The sequence below is a fragment of the Lampetra planeri genome, chromosome 37 (assembly GCF_965212315.1).
Source record: "Lampetra planeri chromosome 37, kcLamPlan1.2.h2, whole genome shotgun sequence".
Taxonomy (NCBI): Eukaryota; Metazoa; Chordata; class Hyperoartia; order Petromyzontiformes; family Petromyzontidae; genus Lampetra; species Lampetra planeri.
Genome location: NC_136143.1, coordinates 9,779,925 through 9,796,945, shown reverse-complemented (window position 1 = coordinate 9,796,945; position 17,021 = coordinate 9,779,925). Strand labels below are relative to the sequence as shown.

The 17,021-nt window shown below is 53.0% G+C and overlaps 2 protein-coding genes across 2 annotated transcripts; one reads left to right on the top strand and one right to left on the bottom strand.

The window, feature by feature from the left end:
* Window positions 1-339: 339 nt before the first annotated feature.
* LOC144731065 (uncharacterized) lies at window positions 340-5,981 on the top strand. Its single transcript, XM_078612060.1, has 3 exons — window positions 340-555; window positions 3,243-4,250; window positions 5,374-5,981. The coding sequence occupies exons 1-3, from the start codon at window positions 402-404 to the stop codon at window positions 5,715-5,717; spliced, it is 1,506 nt and encodes a 501-aa protein (XP_078468186.1). The 5' UTR covers window positions 340-401; the 3' UTR covers window positions 5,718-5,981.
* Window positions 5,982-7,698: 1,717 nt separating this feature from the next.
* Window positions 7,699-16,216, bottom strand: LOC144731067 (uncharacterized). Its single transcript, XM_078612063.1, has 4 exons — window positions 14,500-16,216; window positions 12,368-12,486; window positions 11,017-11,218; window positions 7,699-9,942 (listed from the first exon to the last, which is right to left on the bottom strand). The coding sequence occupies exons 1-4, from the start codon at window positions 15,209-15,211 to the stop codon at window positions 8,843-8,845; spliced, it is 2,133 nt and encodes a 710-aa protein (XP_078468189.1). The 5' UTR covers window positions 15,212-16,216; the 3' UTR covers window positions 7,699-8,842.
* Between the last annotated feature and the right edge of the window lie 805 nt (window positions 16,217-17,021).

The window sequence follows — 17,021 nt, the reverse complement described above, 5'->3', positions numbered from 1 at the left end:
TAAAGTCTGAGAATAGGTTTTTCCCCTTTTATCTGGCAACAAAACAGGTGTGAAGTTGTTAAAACACCAAACTGGCCCAGAAGAAGGCTGATCGGATGTGTAAACAAAAAAAGGTGCAGTTCTTGTATTTTTGTTGTTGTTGGATGGACAGATATGGGAAGGAGGCGTTTTGTCTCATTGATATTGTTTACTTAAATGTTGTTTACTTGTATTGACCACAACGAGGCCAACCTTTTCACCAACTCTGCGTTGCGTGGCAAGGCCGAGCTGGACTATCGCTGGGACCCACTTTTGTTTGCACGTCGTATCGGGGTTTCTTTTTTTTTTATAAAAAAAAAAACCCACACAACACACGCACACGGCAAACAGCGAGACGCGCATGGCACACACCGCTTCCCGGAATGTGTGGGATGGGAGTCTCTCGGATTAATGTGCAACCACTGGTCCGACTCACAAGGCACACGGGGGTTTATCTGGGCGGGAGGTTCCTCTCTGCTGCCGCTGCTGCTGCTTCTTCTTCTGATCGGTTCCTTTGGGAGCAGAGTGACTTACCTGGTGAGTCCCGCTGTGGAACAGCACAGGGGTGAAAGTGTGTGAGTGTTGGTGAGTGGGTGAGTGTTAGTGTGATTGGGTGTTAGAGAGTGTGTGAGTGTTGGTGTGAGTTGGTGAGTATTTTCGTTGAGTGTTAGTGTGAGTGGGTGTTAGAAAGTGTGTGAGTGTTGGTGAGTGGGTGAGTGTTAGAGAGTGTGTGAGTGTTGGTGTGAGTTGGTAAGTGTTAGTGTGATTGGGTGTTAGAGAGTGTGTGAGTGTTGGTGTGAGTGGGTGAGTGTTAGAGTGCGTCAGTGTTTGTGTGAGTGGGTGAGTTGTGAGAGATTGTTGGGGGTTGGTGTGAGTGTTGGTGAATGTTAGTGTGATTGGGTGTTAGAGAGTGTGTGAGTGTTGGTGTGAGTGGGTGAGTGTTAGAGAGTGTGTGAGTGTTGGTGTGAGTTGGTGAGTAGGTGAGTGTTTTCGTTGAGTGTGCGAGTGTTGGTGTGAGCGGGTGAGTTGTGAGAGAGTGTTGGGGGTTGGTGTGAGTTGGTGAGTGTTAGAGAGTGTGTGAGTGTTGGTGTGAGTGGGTGAGTGTTAGAGAGTGTGTGAGTGTTGGTGTGAGTGGGTGAGTGTTAATGTGATTGGGTGTTAGAGAGTGTGTGAGTGGGTGAGTGTTAGAGAGTGTGTGAGTGTTGGTGTGAGTGTGTGAGTGTTGGTGTGAGTGGGTGAGTGTTAGAGAGTGTGTGAGTGTTGGTGTGAGTGGGTGAGTGTTAGAGAGTGTGTGAGTGTTGGTGTGAGTGGGTGAGTGTTAGTGTGATTGGGTGTTAGAGAGTGTGTGAGTGGGTGAGTGTTAGAGAGTGTGTGAGTCATAGTAACTGAGCGTGTGAGTGTTGGTGTGAGTGGGTGAGTATTTTCGTTGAGTGTGCGAGTGTTGGTGTGGCTGTGTGGGGGTGTTCGTGGCGCAGTGGTGAGCGCGCTGCGTTACGGACGGTGTGTAGAGAAACATCGCCACTGGGGAGACAAAGGCGGCCGGGAGTGGTGCTGGCCACTCACCCCCATCGTGTGCCGTTCCAGCCTTCATAGGCGCTACTTGCTAACAGAACTTGCCCCTACAGTCTGTTCAGGCTATACGGGGGATCTTTGTCTGTGTGTGAGGCTGTGTTTGTTCAGCTCAAGGACAAAATGTCACCATCCCGACTGAGTGAAAATGAAACGAGTCAATTGGTGGTAACTTCACTGGCAGTGGCACACAAACACAACAACAACTTTTATTAACTTTTTACCTACATGACTTTACCGAAAAAACCTAAGAATAACAACAACAGCAGCAGCACTCAACGCCATCGTCAATAACAGTGGCGGCATTACAATGATATATTTATAATAAAATGATATACTGAAAATTGTAGTTATATACTCTTTGGGTCTTTCGGTAAAGTAACGTAGATAGATTTTTTTTATTATTAAAAACTAAAACATTTTTATTATTAAAATTAAAATAATAAAATGAAAATAATAAAATTATATTTTTATAAATAATAAAATAATATTGTTTTTCCTCTATCTACGTGACTTTACCGAAAGACCCAAACAATATGAATTCCTGCAGTCACGAAAGCTTTAAGTCAAGATTGTAGTTATAAGTTTATCATTTTAAGGCAATAGCCCTTCAGCATAGCAGCGCAAATCAATGTTTATTTTAAAGGCAGTGTTATTGAGGAATGTGTTGAGCTAATACTATTAAACACACACCAAGCCGTTTGCGTACGTAGCAGGTAGCGGACTCTGATATATACATTTACTTAAAAAATTTAATAGTTGTTTTTTTAAATCGTCTACATTGAATCGCTAGCCACGTGCTGCATTTGAGATCGTTCACGGGAATCATCCCTTAGGTCCGAGCCACTCCGCTCCCTCTCGCCGATAAGATCACCGACACGGCTCGCAGGCAATGCCATGTGCCGGAAAAACATTTTGAAAACAACTTTGAGTGCGAATGTTGTCGAAGCGCACGTATTGGTTACGCGTTATACCTTACACATGCGTAGCTGTTCACGTGCCAATGTAATGCTGGTCAACTGGAAAACATTTCAACATCTTAATTCTTCTCAGGGCCAGATGGACTGCATAGTTGCAGTCTTCCAAATCTTTATTTCCTCCCATCTCTCAGACCTCTCGACGTGCGATTGAAGATGGCCCATTGCCCGAAACGTCACCCATTATAATTATTTTCCTTTTTTAAGGCCACAGTGATTCTGAGTGGATTGTAAATGTTGTAGATTTGCTCTCCAACACACCGGTGTAGTGCTGGACGAGCAACGAATTGGCACGTTCTGTTTACGTGACAAACCCTGTTACTAGTTGGCTGTGTCGGGTGGTGGCGGGTTTAACGACACATTTGTATTTACGCAATCTAACCCCAAAAAAAACCTATATTATGAATATTGTTCGCGAAAGCCTCCTACTACGTTTAACACGTAGGCTTTCGCGACCAATATTATTCATGATAAAGGTTTTTGGGTTAGATCGCGTAAGTAACCCTCCACCACCCGTCACAGCCAATTAATAAGGGATTTGTCGCGTAAAACAAAACGCCAATTAGTGACGACTTCAGCCCACCGGTGTTAAACCGAGCGGAGCTTTCTCGCCACACGGCCGCCGTTGATGTACACTCTCATCACCCGCCCCCCCCCAACGCTTCTTCCCCTCCGTAGCACTGCGGTGTGCACGGTCAAGAGGGAGCATGGCCAGTCGACGAGAGATCCTCCTCCTCCTCGTCGTCCTCGCCGCGGCAGCTGCGTCGCCCTCGCTCGGCCAAACCATCTCCTGTCCGCCCGGGTGCACGTGCAGCCGCTCCAAGCACCTGGTGAGCTGCCACGGAGAGGCCCTCACCTCGCTGCCGGCCACGTTGCCGGACAACACCGACATGCTGGTCGTCAGGGGCTCGCTGCTCACGGGGGCGCTGACCTTTCCCTGCTGGTCGCACCCCCTCGACTACCTGGAGATCGCCGACAACCGGGCGGCCCTGCGGCTGGCCCACGACTCGTTCGGTAACCTGCCCCACCTCGCCCTGCTCCACTTCTCCGGCAACCGGGTGGCGGGCGGCCTGCCCGCCGGACTGCTCGTGCCCCTCAAACGACTCCGCTGGGCGGACCTGTCCAACAACAGCCTGGCCGAGCTGCCCGGCTCGCTGTTCGCGGGCGCCGCCGCGCTCGGCTACCTGGACCTCTCCAACAACGCCGTCGCCTCCCTGCCGCCGGGGATTTTTGAAGATCTCGGCAACCTCGACACGCTCTTCCTCTCCGGCAACAACCTCGCCGCGCTGCCCGGCACGGTCTTCGGCTCGCTACGCCAGCTGGAAACGCTCGACCTGTCGTACAATCGTCTCGGGTCCGTGAGCCGCGTGCACTTTGCCGCCTTGAGCGCCCTCAAGGACCTCCGTCTCAACGGCAACTTCATCCGGGCGATCGACGTTGCCGTGTTCCGGCCGCTGGCGAGCCTCGAGAGCCTGTCGCTGGCATTCAACGCGATCTCGTCGGTGCCGAGCCAGGCGTTCGACGGACTGAGGAACCTCACTCGACTGGACCTGGCTCACAACAACCTGAGCGCCGTGGCCCAAGGGCTGCTGTGCGGCGTGAAGAACCTCGAGTGGCTTTACCTGGCCAACAACTCCATCCAGGAAATCACGGCCGACATATTCGTGGAGAACGCGAAGCTCAAAGGTCAACATCGATGCGCGCGTGCATGAAGATCACAGCACTTTCTGCGGTGTTCGTACTTCCCATTCAAAAAGAAAGGAAACCCTTTTGGCAGGGGAGGGTAGGGGGGGTAGGTGAGGGGGCTTTCTGGAGCTCCGTCTAGTGGAGGCTTACTCTTTGGTTCTTTCGGTAAAGTCACGTAGGTATACAATAAAATAAATTAGATCACGACGTTTCGGGCGCAACACAAGCGTCCGTCATCAGGTGGGACAACCACAGCAAGAAACAATTGCTGAAGTGGGCAAAAGGGAAGCCGTGACAAGAGGCTATGTAGGTAAGAGAGGGCGGAGGAGCAAGTGAGGAGAGATAGAAAAAACTTCAAATCTAGATTTTAGTGGAGGCTTATTCCACCAGCAGTGGTCTGAGCAATGCATTGCAGGGCTGAACCTCTACCCTTGACTACTACTGCAGCATTATTAGCTTTACAAGACAGCTTGGGGGGGTGGGGGGGCGGCTGTGCACACAAAGACAAAGATCCCCCATATGGCCTTAAAATACTGTTGGGGCAAGTGCTATTAGCGAGCACGGAACGCCACACGAACGGGTGGGTGGCCTGCACCACGCCCGCCCGCCTTTGTCTCCCCAGTGGCGATGTTTACTACACACCGCACCAGGTACTCATTTGGGGCCGAGTCGACCTAGGGGAGGCCCAGGAGCGGTTCAGATATAATCGTTACCAGTGATGGCCGTGAGCGGGAATCGAACTCGGGCCACCGGGTTCCTAACGCAGCATAGCGCTAACCACTGCACCACCGCTCCCCCACACACGCGCACACAAAGATCCCCCGTGTAGCCTCGACAGACTGGAGGGGCAAGTGCTGTAAGCGAGCACCTATAAAGGCCGGCACGCCACACGAGGGGGTGATTGGCCAGCACAACCTCCGACTGCCTTTGTCTCCCCAGTGGCAATGTTTACACACCGCACCAGGTACTCATTTGAGGCCAAGTCGACCTAGGGGAAGCCCAGGACTGGTTAAGACAATCGTCACCGGTGTTGATCGTGAGCGGGAATGGAACTCGGGTATCACATGCAGGCCACCACCATTCACGCCGAGGCGAATTCCCCCGTGTGTCTGGCCTCTTTCAGGGGTGCGCTTGGAGGGAAACTCTCTGCAGAGGTTGCCCGAGCAGCTGCTGCAGGGTCTCGCCTCCCTGGAGGAGCTCCACCTGAACGGCAACCGCCTCTCCGAGCTCCCCGACGGACTCCTGGCCGTGAACGAGTTGGGTGTCAAGGTGCCCGTCTTTCTCGACTTGTCGCACAACGAGCTGAGCGCCGTGCCCCAGGGGATCGCGCGAGCACTCGTCGAGCGGATGTTCATCCTCATCCTGCACGACAATCCGCTGTGCGGCGCTCCGGTGCAGGGCCCGGGCAAGGACCACGTGAAGAAGGCGTGCAAGCTCGGCACGAGCGGAGGCACGGCGAGACCGTGATGGTTGTGGTTGGAGGTGGTCCCGTGGGGTCAGATGGTCGGTGGGCCGAGATGGCACCACGGGAGACACCTGGGTTCGAGTCCAGGCTGCTTGGCGTGTGATTCATAGCGGGGGAGGGGTGTTTCAAGGGTGGTGAGTTAAGAACGGTCACATCTTGGTCACCCTAATGAATACAACACAAACACGCACGTTGTCGTGTTTACGGGACTGCTTTTGTTAATCGTTGAACGAAAGGGGCCGTCCATAAATGACGTCACGCACCTAGGGGGGGTGGGGGGGTCAGACATTTGTGACGATGTGTGACGAGGGGGGGGGGGGGGTTGAGAAATGTGACGTCACATCAAAATGCGCAACTTTAAATAATTATAGGCAACACGTTCTGCTTAAATAAATAGACTTTTTAATAAATGTTTTCTCCTACAACATCAGAGTGCAGCGCCACATTAAATACGCACTACAATGACAATAGTTTAAAGCGGTTTTGAAGCATGTTTTATTTTGGGGGGGGGGGGGCAGAGCTTTGTGACGTTATATTTTAGGGGGGGTCTGACTTCTTGTGACGCCGTGTGACGAGGTGGAATGGGGGGTCAAAAATCGTCCAAAATCGCGTGACGTCATTTATGGACGGCCCCAAAGTTTTAAAAAAAGTATCTCCTTCTCGTGACACGGTGCCGAGAGCGAGAGACCCGCCGCTCCTCGAAACGTTCGGTGAAAATGTGAAAGTTAAAACATTAACCCGTAAAAACTAAGTTTTTCACTATAAATCCTTTATATGCGTGGCATCGGTTTTATTTTATTATTCATTTCTGTTTTTCTTGAGTAAGAATTACAAAGAGCAAGACAATAAATTGCAGTACGTGTTCAATGGGCCACAACCCAGCCCACATTGGTCTTTGAAACGGGCGGCTAGAGTCCTCTCGTCCTCTGGCTTGAGATGGCTGCCACCTATGGGTCAGATGATTGCTTGCCACCATTAAGCAATTGGTAATTACATATAATTTTTTTTCCCTAAAAAGTGTAAAATTTAGGAAAAAATTTTTCACGAAAATTAATTGTCACGCACAACGAGTCTGTGTGGAAAATGTCAGCTCGATTGGATCACGGGAAGTGTGTTAAAAAACGACCGAAAGATTTGCACGGTCGTAAGCGCGCAAGCAAGCGAACTTAATATAAAGGATTTAAATAAAAAACGACCGAAAGATTTGCACGGTCGTAAGCGCGCAAGCAAGCAAGCTAACTTAATATAAAGGATTTAAAAATGGCACGGCAGCGTTTTAGGCCGTGGCCGAGGCGATGGCGTTTCCAGCACCTTCGATAAGCGCGGTCGGCCACGTGTGGTGCGCGAAAGACGCCCGGCACTTGCCCGTGGGTCGCCGTCGTCGTCGTTTCACTTGACACGATCCCTGTTGGCGCACGTGGCATGTCGGCGTTGTCGGTTGCTCCACAAGTGGATGCAAGTTGCGCCCTCTCGTGGCTGCCGTGAAGATGACAGACCGGGGGGGGTTCAACTGCAGAGGTCGCAACCGGGTACCCGATACCCGTACCCTACCCGATACCCGGCTACCCGTACCCGGCCGGGTACGGGTAACCGTTTGCGACCCTGGTGCGGCTGGGTACGGGTAGGCCGTGAGTCACTGGTGAGTCACCGTTTGTCACTCATTTCCCAACGTTTTGTCTCTTCTCACAATTCAATTTCCTAGAATCAAACCACCCGCGCCTGCAACATGGCTTCATCCCAGAGGTCGCAATCGGGTACCCGATACCCGTTTAATAAAAAAACACACATCACAGCACACGACAAAAAGTGTCGCCATTGTATATGTACATCCCTTCTGTTAATCGACTGCTGGATAACGGTTTGCCTCACCCCACGGTAGTTTGCCGAGGTAATTTTACGATTTTAAATCACACTGCGCCCCACACAGCAGCAGATTGACGCAAGCGCTGTAATGTGTTACAGGGATACAAACAAACGCAGACATATTTTGCAATTCAGGAACGTTTATTGTGAAGTTTTCCAAAAAAATAAAAAAAATATTACTCATTCGCACCATTTACAGGAACGCGAGAGCCACCGGGAGGAACGAGCCCACGTCACGAAATTAAATTCTCCACTTTAGCAACAAAAACAAAAGCCTTGCAAAGTACATTTCATTGCAACAAAATACATAAACTCAATACCTAGGCCAGCTAGTTATTCCCTTTTCCTAGCTAAATCAGAGGCGGAGTAAAAAAAAGAGAAATACATCTTGAAACAATACACGGGACTACAAAAGTCTCTTGGCGAGTTTTCCCATCGATCGGCGGTGCCGTGGGCACAAAACTTGAAAACAGAAATTATAAATGTCCTCGGAGAAGCAAGAGAGGTGGGGGTATGGTTAGGGTGCTGGGCCTGTGCTGGACAGTCGCTGGGTGGATAATGAGGTTAGTATTAGGGTCTAGTTGGCTCGTTTGGGAGGTCAGGGGTTGGGGGTTAGTGTTTGGTTAGCTACTGCGGGTGTGGGTTAGGGTCTGGTTGGCAAATGCAGTTCGGCGTAGGGGCCAATGGCTGCTTGGATAGTATTGTGGTTATAGGTACTGCGAGTGGTTGACCAAGATGGTCAAGCTAACGGTGAGGATTTGTGTCTTATTGACGACTATATTCGTGTCTGTGCGTCCGTGCCGGCACGCGATCACGACAAGTTCTGCCCGTGCATTCGCTTTGATCACAGCGATCGGGGAAAACCCAACGGGTGAGCCTATCGTCGTTGACTTGCACATAAAGTAGTACTCATTCATTCGACCCAGGAGAGACGATAAGACCGAATCGACAACCCGACCAGGATTTGAACTCCCGCTTTCTTCCGACTGAGAGCCGCTTGCTCCAACGCCGAACCACCAGGACCGGATCGCCACGAGGCTACAGAGAGGAAACCGCTCAACGCGCGGCCCAACCTCGACGCGCCCCCTCGGCGCTTGCCTACCGAGCGGCCGCGTAGAGACCTGCGGGGCACCTCAAATCGATGAAAGTCCCTTCTCTCCACCGGTGAAACCGGCCAGAGCCCTCGCCGATTGAAACCGTCGGGTGTAGGAGAGGGGACGCGCAAAGTTAGCGAGACACGTGCGCCAGGGAGCGCTCGTCTGGCTCATCGGTCGAGCGGCACGAGTGACCGCACGCCCTGCCGCCCCCCCCCCCCATCGCCGCGCTCGCTCGCGCCCCGGTCGCGCGACGCCGTCTCCGCACTTCCGCGGCATCGCGGCGCCAGCGCGGCGCTCGAAGGGGACGCGGCGCCGTAACTCGCCGGGGAGGACGAGGGGATGGAAGAGGAGGAGGACGAGGACGAGGAGGAGGAACGTCTTCCGGGGGCGTCCAACTCCGTCTCCGCACTGGAGCTGGACAACAAGCTGGGCCGGCGATCGCCGCGCCGAACACGGGAGACTCCGGGAGCCATGAACATGTAGATGCTGGGCAGCGGGAGGAGGGCCGCCGTTGGGCGACGCGGGAGCGTGTCGTACGCGTCGCACGGCCTTGGTCGCCGGGCGCTGCGGCGCGCCACAGCGACGTCGCCCCACGTCGTTTCCGCCGTGCCCTCGGCATCGCTCATTCGCCCGTCAGAGAAACTGCCTGCCGCGCACCGCTGGCAAAACGCGGCCTGGTGGCGTCTCGCGTCCGCGTGCCGCATCAGCATGTACTGGCCCTGGCGGGCGACGGGCGGCGATGGAGGGTGGCCGGCTTCGTGGGTCGTCGTGGCGGCGCTGCCCCCCCGTGGTTCCCCGCGGGGCGTCACGGTGGTGCGGCGATGGCTCCAATATTGTCGAACGGCGGTCGCGCCGGCTCTCCAAAAACTTGGCGGCGGCGCCGTCGGGGAGCAATGCCCGACCCGGACCGGTTCCGCAGCCGCCTCCGCCATGCTCACGGTATTCACCGAGAAATAGGCCGAAGAGGCTTTGGCGGCTCGCCCCGCTCGCTCTGCCGACGCCTTGCTGCCGACGCGCGCCCGAGACGGCGGCGGTGATTTGTCGCTGGGGCCTTGCTCGCTGTTGTGGAACCGCTTCCGGAAGAAGGCCGTGCTGGAGGGACGACCTTCACTCGCGGCGTCATAAGTGAGGTAGCCGGACTGAGGAACAGAGGGAGCCGCGGCCTCGCACGGTGAGAAGGGAGCGCAGGGAGAGGGGCCGGCTCTGCTGCCGACGCAGAGTGCAGCCACCAAGTCCACTTCCACGCACGGACAGTCCGCTCGTCCGTCTACACACGGGGCACAACGACAAATTGTTTGTGGAATTAGCAGCGTTTGTTTGGTTACAACCAAAACATATTATTCACTTCACGTGCACCTTTACGCAGATAATCTTATAGTTTATGATTTTTGGGTTATGCCACGTAAATATCCGGGCCAATTCGTGTCGTCAAAGACACTGCACCACGCGACACAACCAAACTATATTGTTAAGTGATGTATAAGCATTTAACGTTGTGCAAATTATCGCTTAAGGTCCCCCCGGGCGAGTCGAAGAACGATCTTCACAACCAAGTTTAGCAATTAGATATGGACGATTCGTTCGAAACTACGTCAAAAACATCATCAGGACAAGATACAGGAAGTCAAAATAGGCATGTCACCTGACCTGGCTTCATTTTAAACGCTCTTGATCTTGGGAGATCTACATAAACCACACTGACCGGCGTGGTAAAGTTAAGAGCAGTGACATTTTCTTTCAGAAAGCCTAAGGAGACAATGAGGGGAGGCATCACTGCACCAGTTTCCGCAGCGTGTGTTCAATCACCGCGAGTTCCCTGGCATTGCTAGAATAATAAAAGTCCGGAAGAATAATTGAAATCGGAAAAGTCCAGCGAGTGTTCTCGTAAAATTAAAACTGGCGAGTGGCACCGTGGTCAATTGGAAGTTTGCGAGTTCAAATCCTAGTCGGGGGTGGGGGGGGGGCAGATCTACTTGGGGTCTGTCATCATCAATTGCGGTTCATAAACCGAGTTATAGTTATGAGGAGGGACTGGACTCTGATCGTAATAATGTGGAAATGTAACCGTCTCAGGACAATAAATATCAATTAATAATATTAATGAATAGTGCCCTTCACCCAGAAAATCTCGAGTCGTGCAAATATATTAAAACAACTGTACGGATCTATTTTTGGTAGAGTAATCGGAAAATACACTACAGGATGAGGGCCTCTCCACACCGTGTCCGCAATGAGGGTCGTTGAACCATACTTCACCACACTGGTCAGCGGCGGGGCTAGGGCCAGCGCTACCGCCACTCGCGCGGTAGCTCGGGCGGGCGGGCAAACGACGGTTACGCGCCAGGCAGCTCTTGCGGCGCACGCTGCGGCAGGGCGTGCCCGCCGAGCTCGGAGCTGTCGAGACGTCTCCGCGCCGTCGACGCCGACGAGCAGAGCTTGGGCCGCGGGGGCTGCGGCCGGCTCCACATCCGGCACAGCGACAGCTCCTCCACGGCCAGCAGGAGGTTGTGATGGATCGCCGTCGCCATGGTATCATCCTCCACCTGCATCTCGCAGCGCCCACACGACGGCAACAACGGGGGCGACGGAGACTTCGCATTTTGATTTAAAGCTTTCGTGACCGCAGGGATTCATATTCTTGGTTCTTGCTGTGGATTTCACACCTTGCAGTCGAAACGTCGTGAGAATTTTTATTTTTAATATTTATATTATTTTATTATTTCCTTTCTAACGCGACTTTACCGAAAGAACCAAGAATATAGGAGACTTAGCAACCGGGTGTTATCCGCGTGCGTCGTGCAGCCGTCACCGACAGACGCACTCGCACTGCCCCGCACGGCTGCCAACGCCTTCGCGCCGACGGCGGACTTTCTTGGCCCGCAGCACGAGTGCAGAACCCTTGCTTTGCCGAGGGCCAAAAAGGACTTTCAAACGTAATTGGTGGCCATGCGTTAGTTGACACGCCAGGATTGCATGGGTGGAGCTACAGGACGGGGGGGTGGAGCTACAGGGCGGGGGGGTGGAGCTACACAACGGGGGGGGTGGAGCTACTCGTCAGGGGGTGGAGCTACACGACGGAGGGTGGAGCTACACGACGGAGGGTGGCGCTATGATAGGGGGTGGAGCTACACACCAGGGGGGTGGAGCTATGATAGGGGGTGGGGCTACACGCCAGGGGGTGGGGCTACACGCCAGGGGGGTGGGGCTACACGCCAGGGGGGTGGGGCTACACGCCAGGGGGGTGGGGGCTACTCGCCAGGGGGGTGGGGCTACACGATAGGGGGTGGGGCTACACGCCAGGGGGTGGAGCTACACGATAGGGGGTGGGGCTACATGCCAGGGGGTGGAGCTACACGATAGGGGGTGGGGCTACATGCCAGGGGGGTGGGACTACTGCATTTCCTTTTTTATTATTGGACGAATGTTTCGAGCTGTTGGTTAAGAAAAGTGTGCTGGGGCGGGAGGACACGTCGCCAGAAGAGAAGACAGCCGATGGGGAAAGAACGCGGCCCCAGAGTACGTCAACCGCAAGAGATCGAGCGAGTCAATCGCTTCACGTGCAGGAGTGAAGTTGAGAGTGGCATCACAGGACCACGTGGGGGCGGATGACATAGTGAGGCGACACCTTGATCCGGCTGATGATGATGATGATGTTGGTGGTGATAACACACAAATATAAATCGATTACATACCCTCATCCAGATCTGTCCTGGTCCCAGATCCGAGGAATTGCCCAAGGTGATGAAGAAGCAGTCATCGCTGTGACCAAAGTACTTGATACAAAACAGGCTGATGATCACCCTGGCGGCATCTGCAACACACAGCCACACGCCTCGCTGCATTCGACAACTTACTTTGAGATTTATTTACGAGTAACTTGGTTATCTTAGTTCTCTATTTTGCACTCCGATTGTGTTTTTGTGTATTGCTTGTTGTTGTAACTTGCTGACCCACCTCAACTGGACATGTGGAAAAAAAATCTTCACAGCTGATCGGATTCCTCCTCAAGTCTAAATGTAGATTCAGATTAATTCACAGATCCATGCTTTGTCTACAGCAGCCAGGGTCACGGTCCGAAGGGCGGTCAGGATTCATGGGTCATCAATTAAGAATCGATTTACCTATGTTTGAGTTCTTTAACTCCATAACACTAAAAACTATTTTTATTTTAACAGCCAAGGTCCACTGAGCTATGTAGCTCTTTTTCAGAAGCGACCCATCACAATTCATAGCTCAACGAAGCAGTTCAAGTGAAAACTTATAGCAGCCAAATACTCTAAATGCGCTAAATGTGGAGGGGAAAACCCGGAGGACGGAGAAAAATCCACGTGACCACAGGGAGAGAGACACGCAAACTCCAAATATACAGCAGGCGTCAAGGTCGGCACCTAACCCACGACCTCCTCCTGTATACCAGACGAGTTAACATCTCGCCACCGCACCGCCCCTGGGATAGACTTCCCTTAAACCCGGGGTGGACTTCATTGGCCTAAATGTAACATTTAGGCTGCCAGAATTTCGACGGCCTGACTATAGTAGATACTATTGACTCCATAGTCGATTTTACTGACTCCATAGTAGATTTTACTGACTCTATAGTGTGAAGGGTGTTGTAGGTGTATCTAGTCAGTAGATACTGTGGACTCTATTGTATGTAGGGTGTGCAGGTGTATATGACTCTATAATATATACTGCTGATTATTGTATGTAGGGTGTGTAGGTGTATATGCCTACAAAAAAATACTTTTTGGAGGGGGGGGGGCATCGACAATTGTTGGAAGCCTGTTGGATCAACTTTTTATCCCCACATCTGGAGGGAGCGGGGGGGTCCCCACTTTCTATAACTCTTTGACGCAGTCCTTCTGAAAGCCTCTGATAATTTAGTTGATGGACAAACAACGCCGGGCCGTTCATATAGATAATTCGCATTTCACGTTTATAAACATCGCATTACACACGTGTGCTAGGGGGGGGGGGGGGGGGGGGAGACATTCCTGCCCCCCCCCTCCATCTCCTGCCCACGTCTTCGTGGCCTGGACCTCGCCGAGCCCAAGTGCAGTTGCACCGCCTGCGCACCCCGATGGCTTCGCGAGCTCGGACCGCTCGCGAGCGAATGGTTTCCCCCGCCACAGGGCAACGTGGGTCATGCTGGGCGAGACCATTCACGTGGGTGTGCAAAGACAAAGATCCTCAACCCCCCACCCACCCCCCGGTTATCAGCCTTCACCCATCACTCCATCTCTTCTCGAGCCCGTGTCACTCACCCACCCACTCACCCATCACTCCACCCACCCTCTAGCCCGTGTCACCCACTCACTCACTCACTCACCCATCACTCCATCTCTTCTCTAGCCCGTGCCACTCACCCACCCACTCACCCATCACTCCATCCCCCCTCTAGCCCGTGTCACTCACCCATCACTCCATCTCTTCTCTAGCCCGTGTCACCCACCCATTCACCCACCCATCACTCAATCTCTTCTCGAGCCTGTGCCTCGCCTTCAATACGGCCGAACAAAGACAAGGATCCACCGTGTAGCCTTCACAGACTGTTGGGACAAGTTCTATTAGCAAGTAGCACCTATGAAGGAGGGGGGGGGGGGCAGCACCACGCCCGGCCGCTTTTCGTCTCCCCAGTGGCGATGTTTACTACACACAGCACCAGGTACTCATTTGAGGCCAGGTCGACCTCGGGGAGGCCCACGACCGGCTCAGACTGAATCGTCGCCGGCGTTGGCCGTGAACGGGAACCGAACTCGGGTGGCCCCGAGTTCACAGCGCAGCGGTGTGCTAACCGCAGCACCACCGCTCCCCACACCCCTACCTGTCCGCGGCCCTCTGGCCGGGCTCACGTAGTGCAGGTGCTCCGCGTAGAAGAAGACCCTGCAGGGCCCCGCGGGCAACGTGGCCAGCCCCAAATCTTGGGACAGCAACTCGCCCTGCCACGCGTCCAGCAGCAGCAGCTGCTGCCGCTGCTGCTGCGTCCCAGGACCGCCGCTGCCTCCTGGCGCGACCGACAGGGCCCCCCCTCCCCACGGGCCTCCCAGCTTCGTGCCGTCGACGGCCACCAGGGCCCGCAGGGCCGAGAGCCAGGCGCGTTGCTCGGCCTCGTCGGGGGCCCCCAGGGCGAGGTACGCCGAGTCGGTGAGCAGCGCGAGGCCGTGCGGGCAGCGCTCGTCTGACCGCTCGACCACGTGCATGAGGCCGCAGAGAGGCACCACGCGTCGCGGCCGCTGGCGGAGGCCGTGCAGGTTCACGAGGGGCCAGCGAGCGAGGCGGGCCAGCGGACCGCGGGCGTCCTTGGCGGGAGGGCCCTTGCCCAGCCAGCTCTCCCGGCTGTCGTGACACTCGAGGCGGGCAGAGGCGTCCGCCCCGCGCAGCACGAAATAGCGGCGGTGGCCGCTGCGTCGCTTCGTCAGGTAGCCGCTCTTCTCCACGTCCGAGTAGAGGGCCACGTGCCAGGAGACTCGAGCCGGTGGTGATGTTGTTGTTGGTGGTGGTGATGATGGTGGTGTTGTTGTTGATGGTAACGACATTGTTGAGAGGTACCACGTTGGGCCCCACGAAGAGGTGGACAATTATTGAGGCTGCCCGCCACCCACCACGCACACAATTATTGGGGTTGCTGGGAAGGTGGCGAGAAATTTCCTTCCTCGGCTCGGGAAGGCGGACTACTTCCTCGTCTTGCCCTCCCCGTAACGACGGGCAAGAGATCTCTTCCCCCCAGCCGCTCTATCTATCCTCTCTCATCTCTCTATCCTCTCTCCTCTCTCTCTCATCTCTCTCCCCTCTTTCTCAGGGCACCTGCAGGGCACCACGCGTGTTCAGCTTCGTTTCATATTCCGCCATTTGCCTCCAACGCCCCCCCACGTGGGTTTGCGGGGCAGGGCCCCCACGTGGTCTCGGGAACGGAATATCTATTTATTTATTTATTTGGAATCCGATGAGCTGGAAAGCTCTTTTCTAATCGTCCAATAGGGGGCACGGGGTAAGAACGTCACAACAACAAGCAGGAACAAAAAAAACACGGAAGTTGTGCGAAGTACAAGAAAGGTAAACATCACCCCAAAAGATAATACAAATAAAACTAAACCATCCCCATCTTACCAGGCAATGCCCACTGAGGTGTAATAAACTTACTTTTCATAAGCGACCTGGCTATCAGAAACGATAGCTTCAACAAAGTGGCCCAGCATTTGGACATTTATAACAGGCAAAATAATCTCAACAATATTAATGCATGCGGGCCGGGGGCCTCACTTCCCATCAATGTCGCTTGCGTTTGGGAATCAGTTGGATTGGATGTAAAAATATACATAAAATAAAAAGTTCACCACATATTTCCGCCCCCCCCCCCCCATTTTTTTTTACAAGAAGTGAAAAAAATATTGTTTCAAACACTAGTTTGGTCAACTCCTGAGCTGGGATAAAACTAAAACACGCACACGATTCAAAACGTTAAATGTTGTTTTCCAACACAGATTTGGCGTGAACCCGGAAAATCGTCATTAGTTTATTTCTATTTTCTTAGAATAGTAATCTGTTTATAATCTGTTTACTTGCGCGTGTGCTTGTGGCCGCCAGAGATTCACCTGACCCTTGATGAGTGAAGAGGAGAAGGAACGAGCCGCAGGTGATACTTATCTCACGGAGCGTGCGAGAACAAAAACAATGTGAGAATGAGCATGGCCAATCAGCCCGCGGAATAATCTAGTTGTTACTTGCAGTGCCGTATTGCCAAAAAAGTGATGTAATGGAATTTGCAATGAATGAAAAGGTTCATAAACTCGCGTACATAATTAGTAATCGGGCTTTTTCTCAATTAATTCGCATGTTTGGTACGAGCCCGGGTGCAAGCAATACATTGTCAGCCCCTGTACATTTCCAACCACTTTGTAGCCCCTTCAGCCATGCTCCCCCCAGAAACATGCTTTTAGATTCTTCAAGATGCTTTGTCTGCGATACATCTCCACATGATAAGCCACTTTGTTGAGCCATCGTTTGTGATAGCCAGGTGGCTTCTAAAAAAGAGTTACATAGCTCAGTGGGTCTTGCCTGGCAACATAAACATAGTTGATCTTCTTGGTTCTTTCGGTAAAGTTATGTAACTTTAACGAACGAACCAAGAAGATGAATCCCTGCAGTCACGAAAGCTTTAAATCGAAAAATAGTTGAGTTTTATTTGTATATATTTTTTAGTTACTTATTAACCTTTCTTATACTTTGCACTCCTATCGCGTTTCTGTATTGCTTGCTGTAACGTTCTGACCCTATGCCCCTCCTGGAACATCTGTGAAAAAAGAGCTTTATAGTTCATCGGATTCCTTCAATATAAATACATATTCA

Excerpts from the sequence above, each read along its gene's own strand:
- LOC144731067 (XM_078612063.1), bottom strand. The coding sequence starts at position 15,211 with ATGTCGTTACCATCAACAACAACACCACCATCATCACCACCACCAACA. Across the intron at positions 11,219-12,367 it reads CAGGACAGATCTGGATGAGG|GTGGAGGATGATACCATGGC; the intron begins GTATGTAATCGA and ends TGCGAGATGCAG. Across the intron at positions 9,943-11,016 it reads TGCGCCGCAAGAGCTGCCTG|ACGGACGAGCGGACTGTCCG; the intron begins GCGCGTAACCGT and ends CCCCGTGTGTAG.
- LOC144731065 (XM_078612060.1), top strand. The coding sequence starts at position 402 with ATGTGTGGGATGGGAGTCTCTCGGATTAATGTGCAACCACTGGTCCGA. Across the intron at positions 556-3,242 it reads GGAGCAGAGTGACTTACCTG|CACTGCGGTGTGCACGGTCA; the intron begins GTGAGTCCCGCT and ends TCCCCTCCGTAG. Across the intron at positions 4,251-5,373 it reads GGAGAACGCGAAGCTCAAAG|GGGTGCGCTTGGAGGGAAAC; the intron begins GTCAACATCGAT and ends GGCCTCTTTCAG.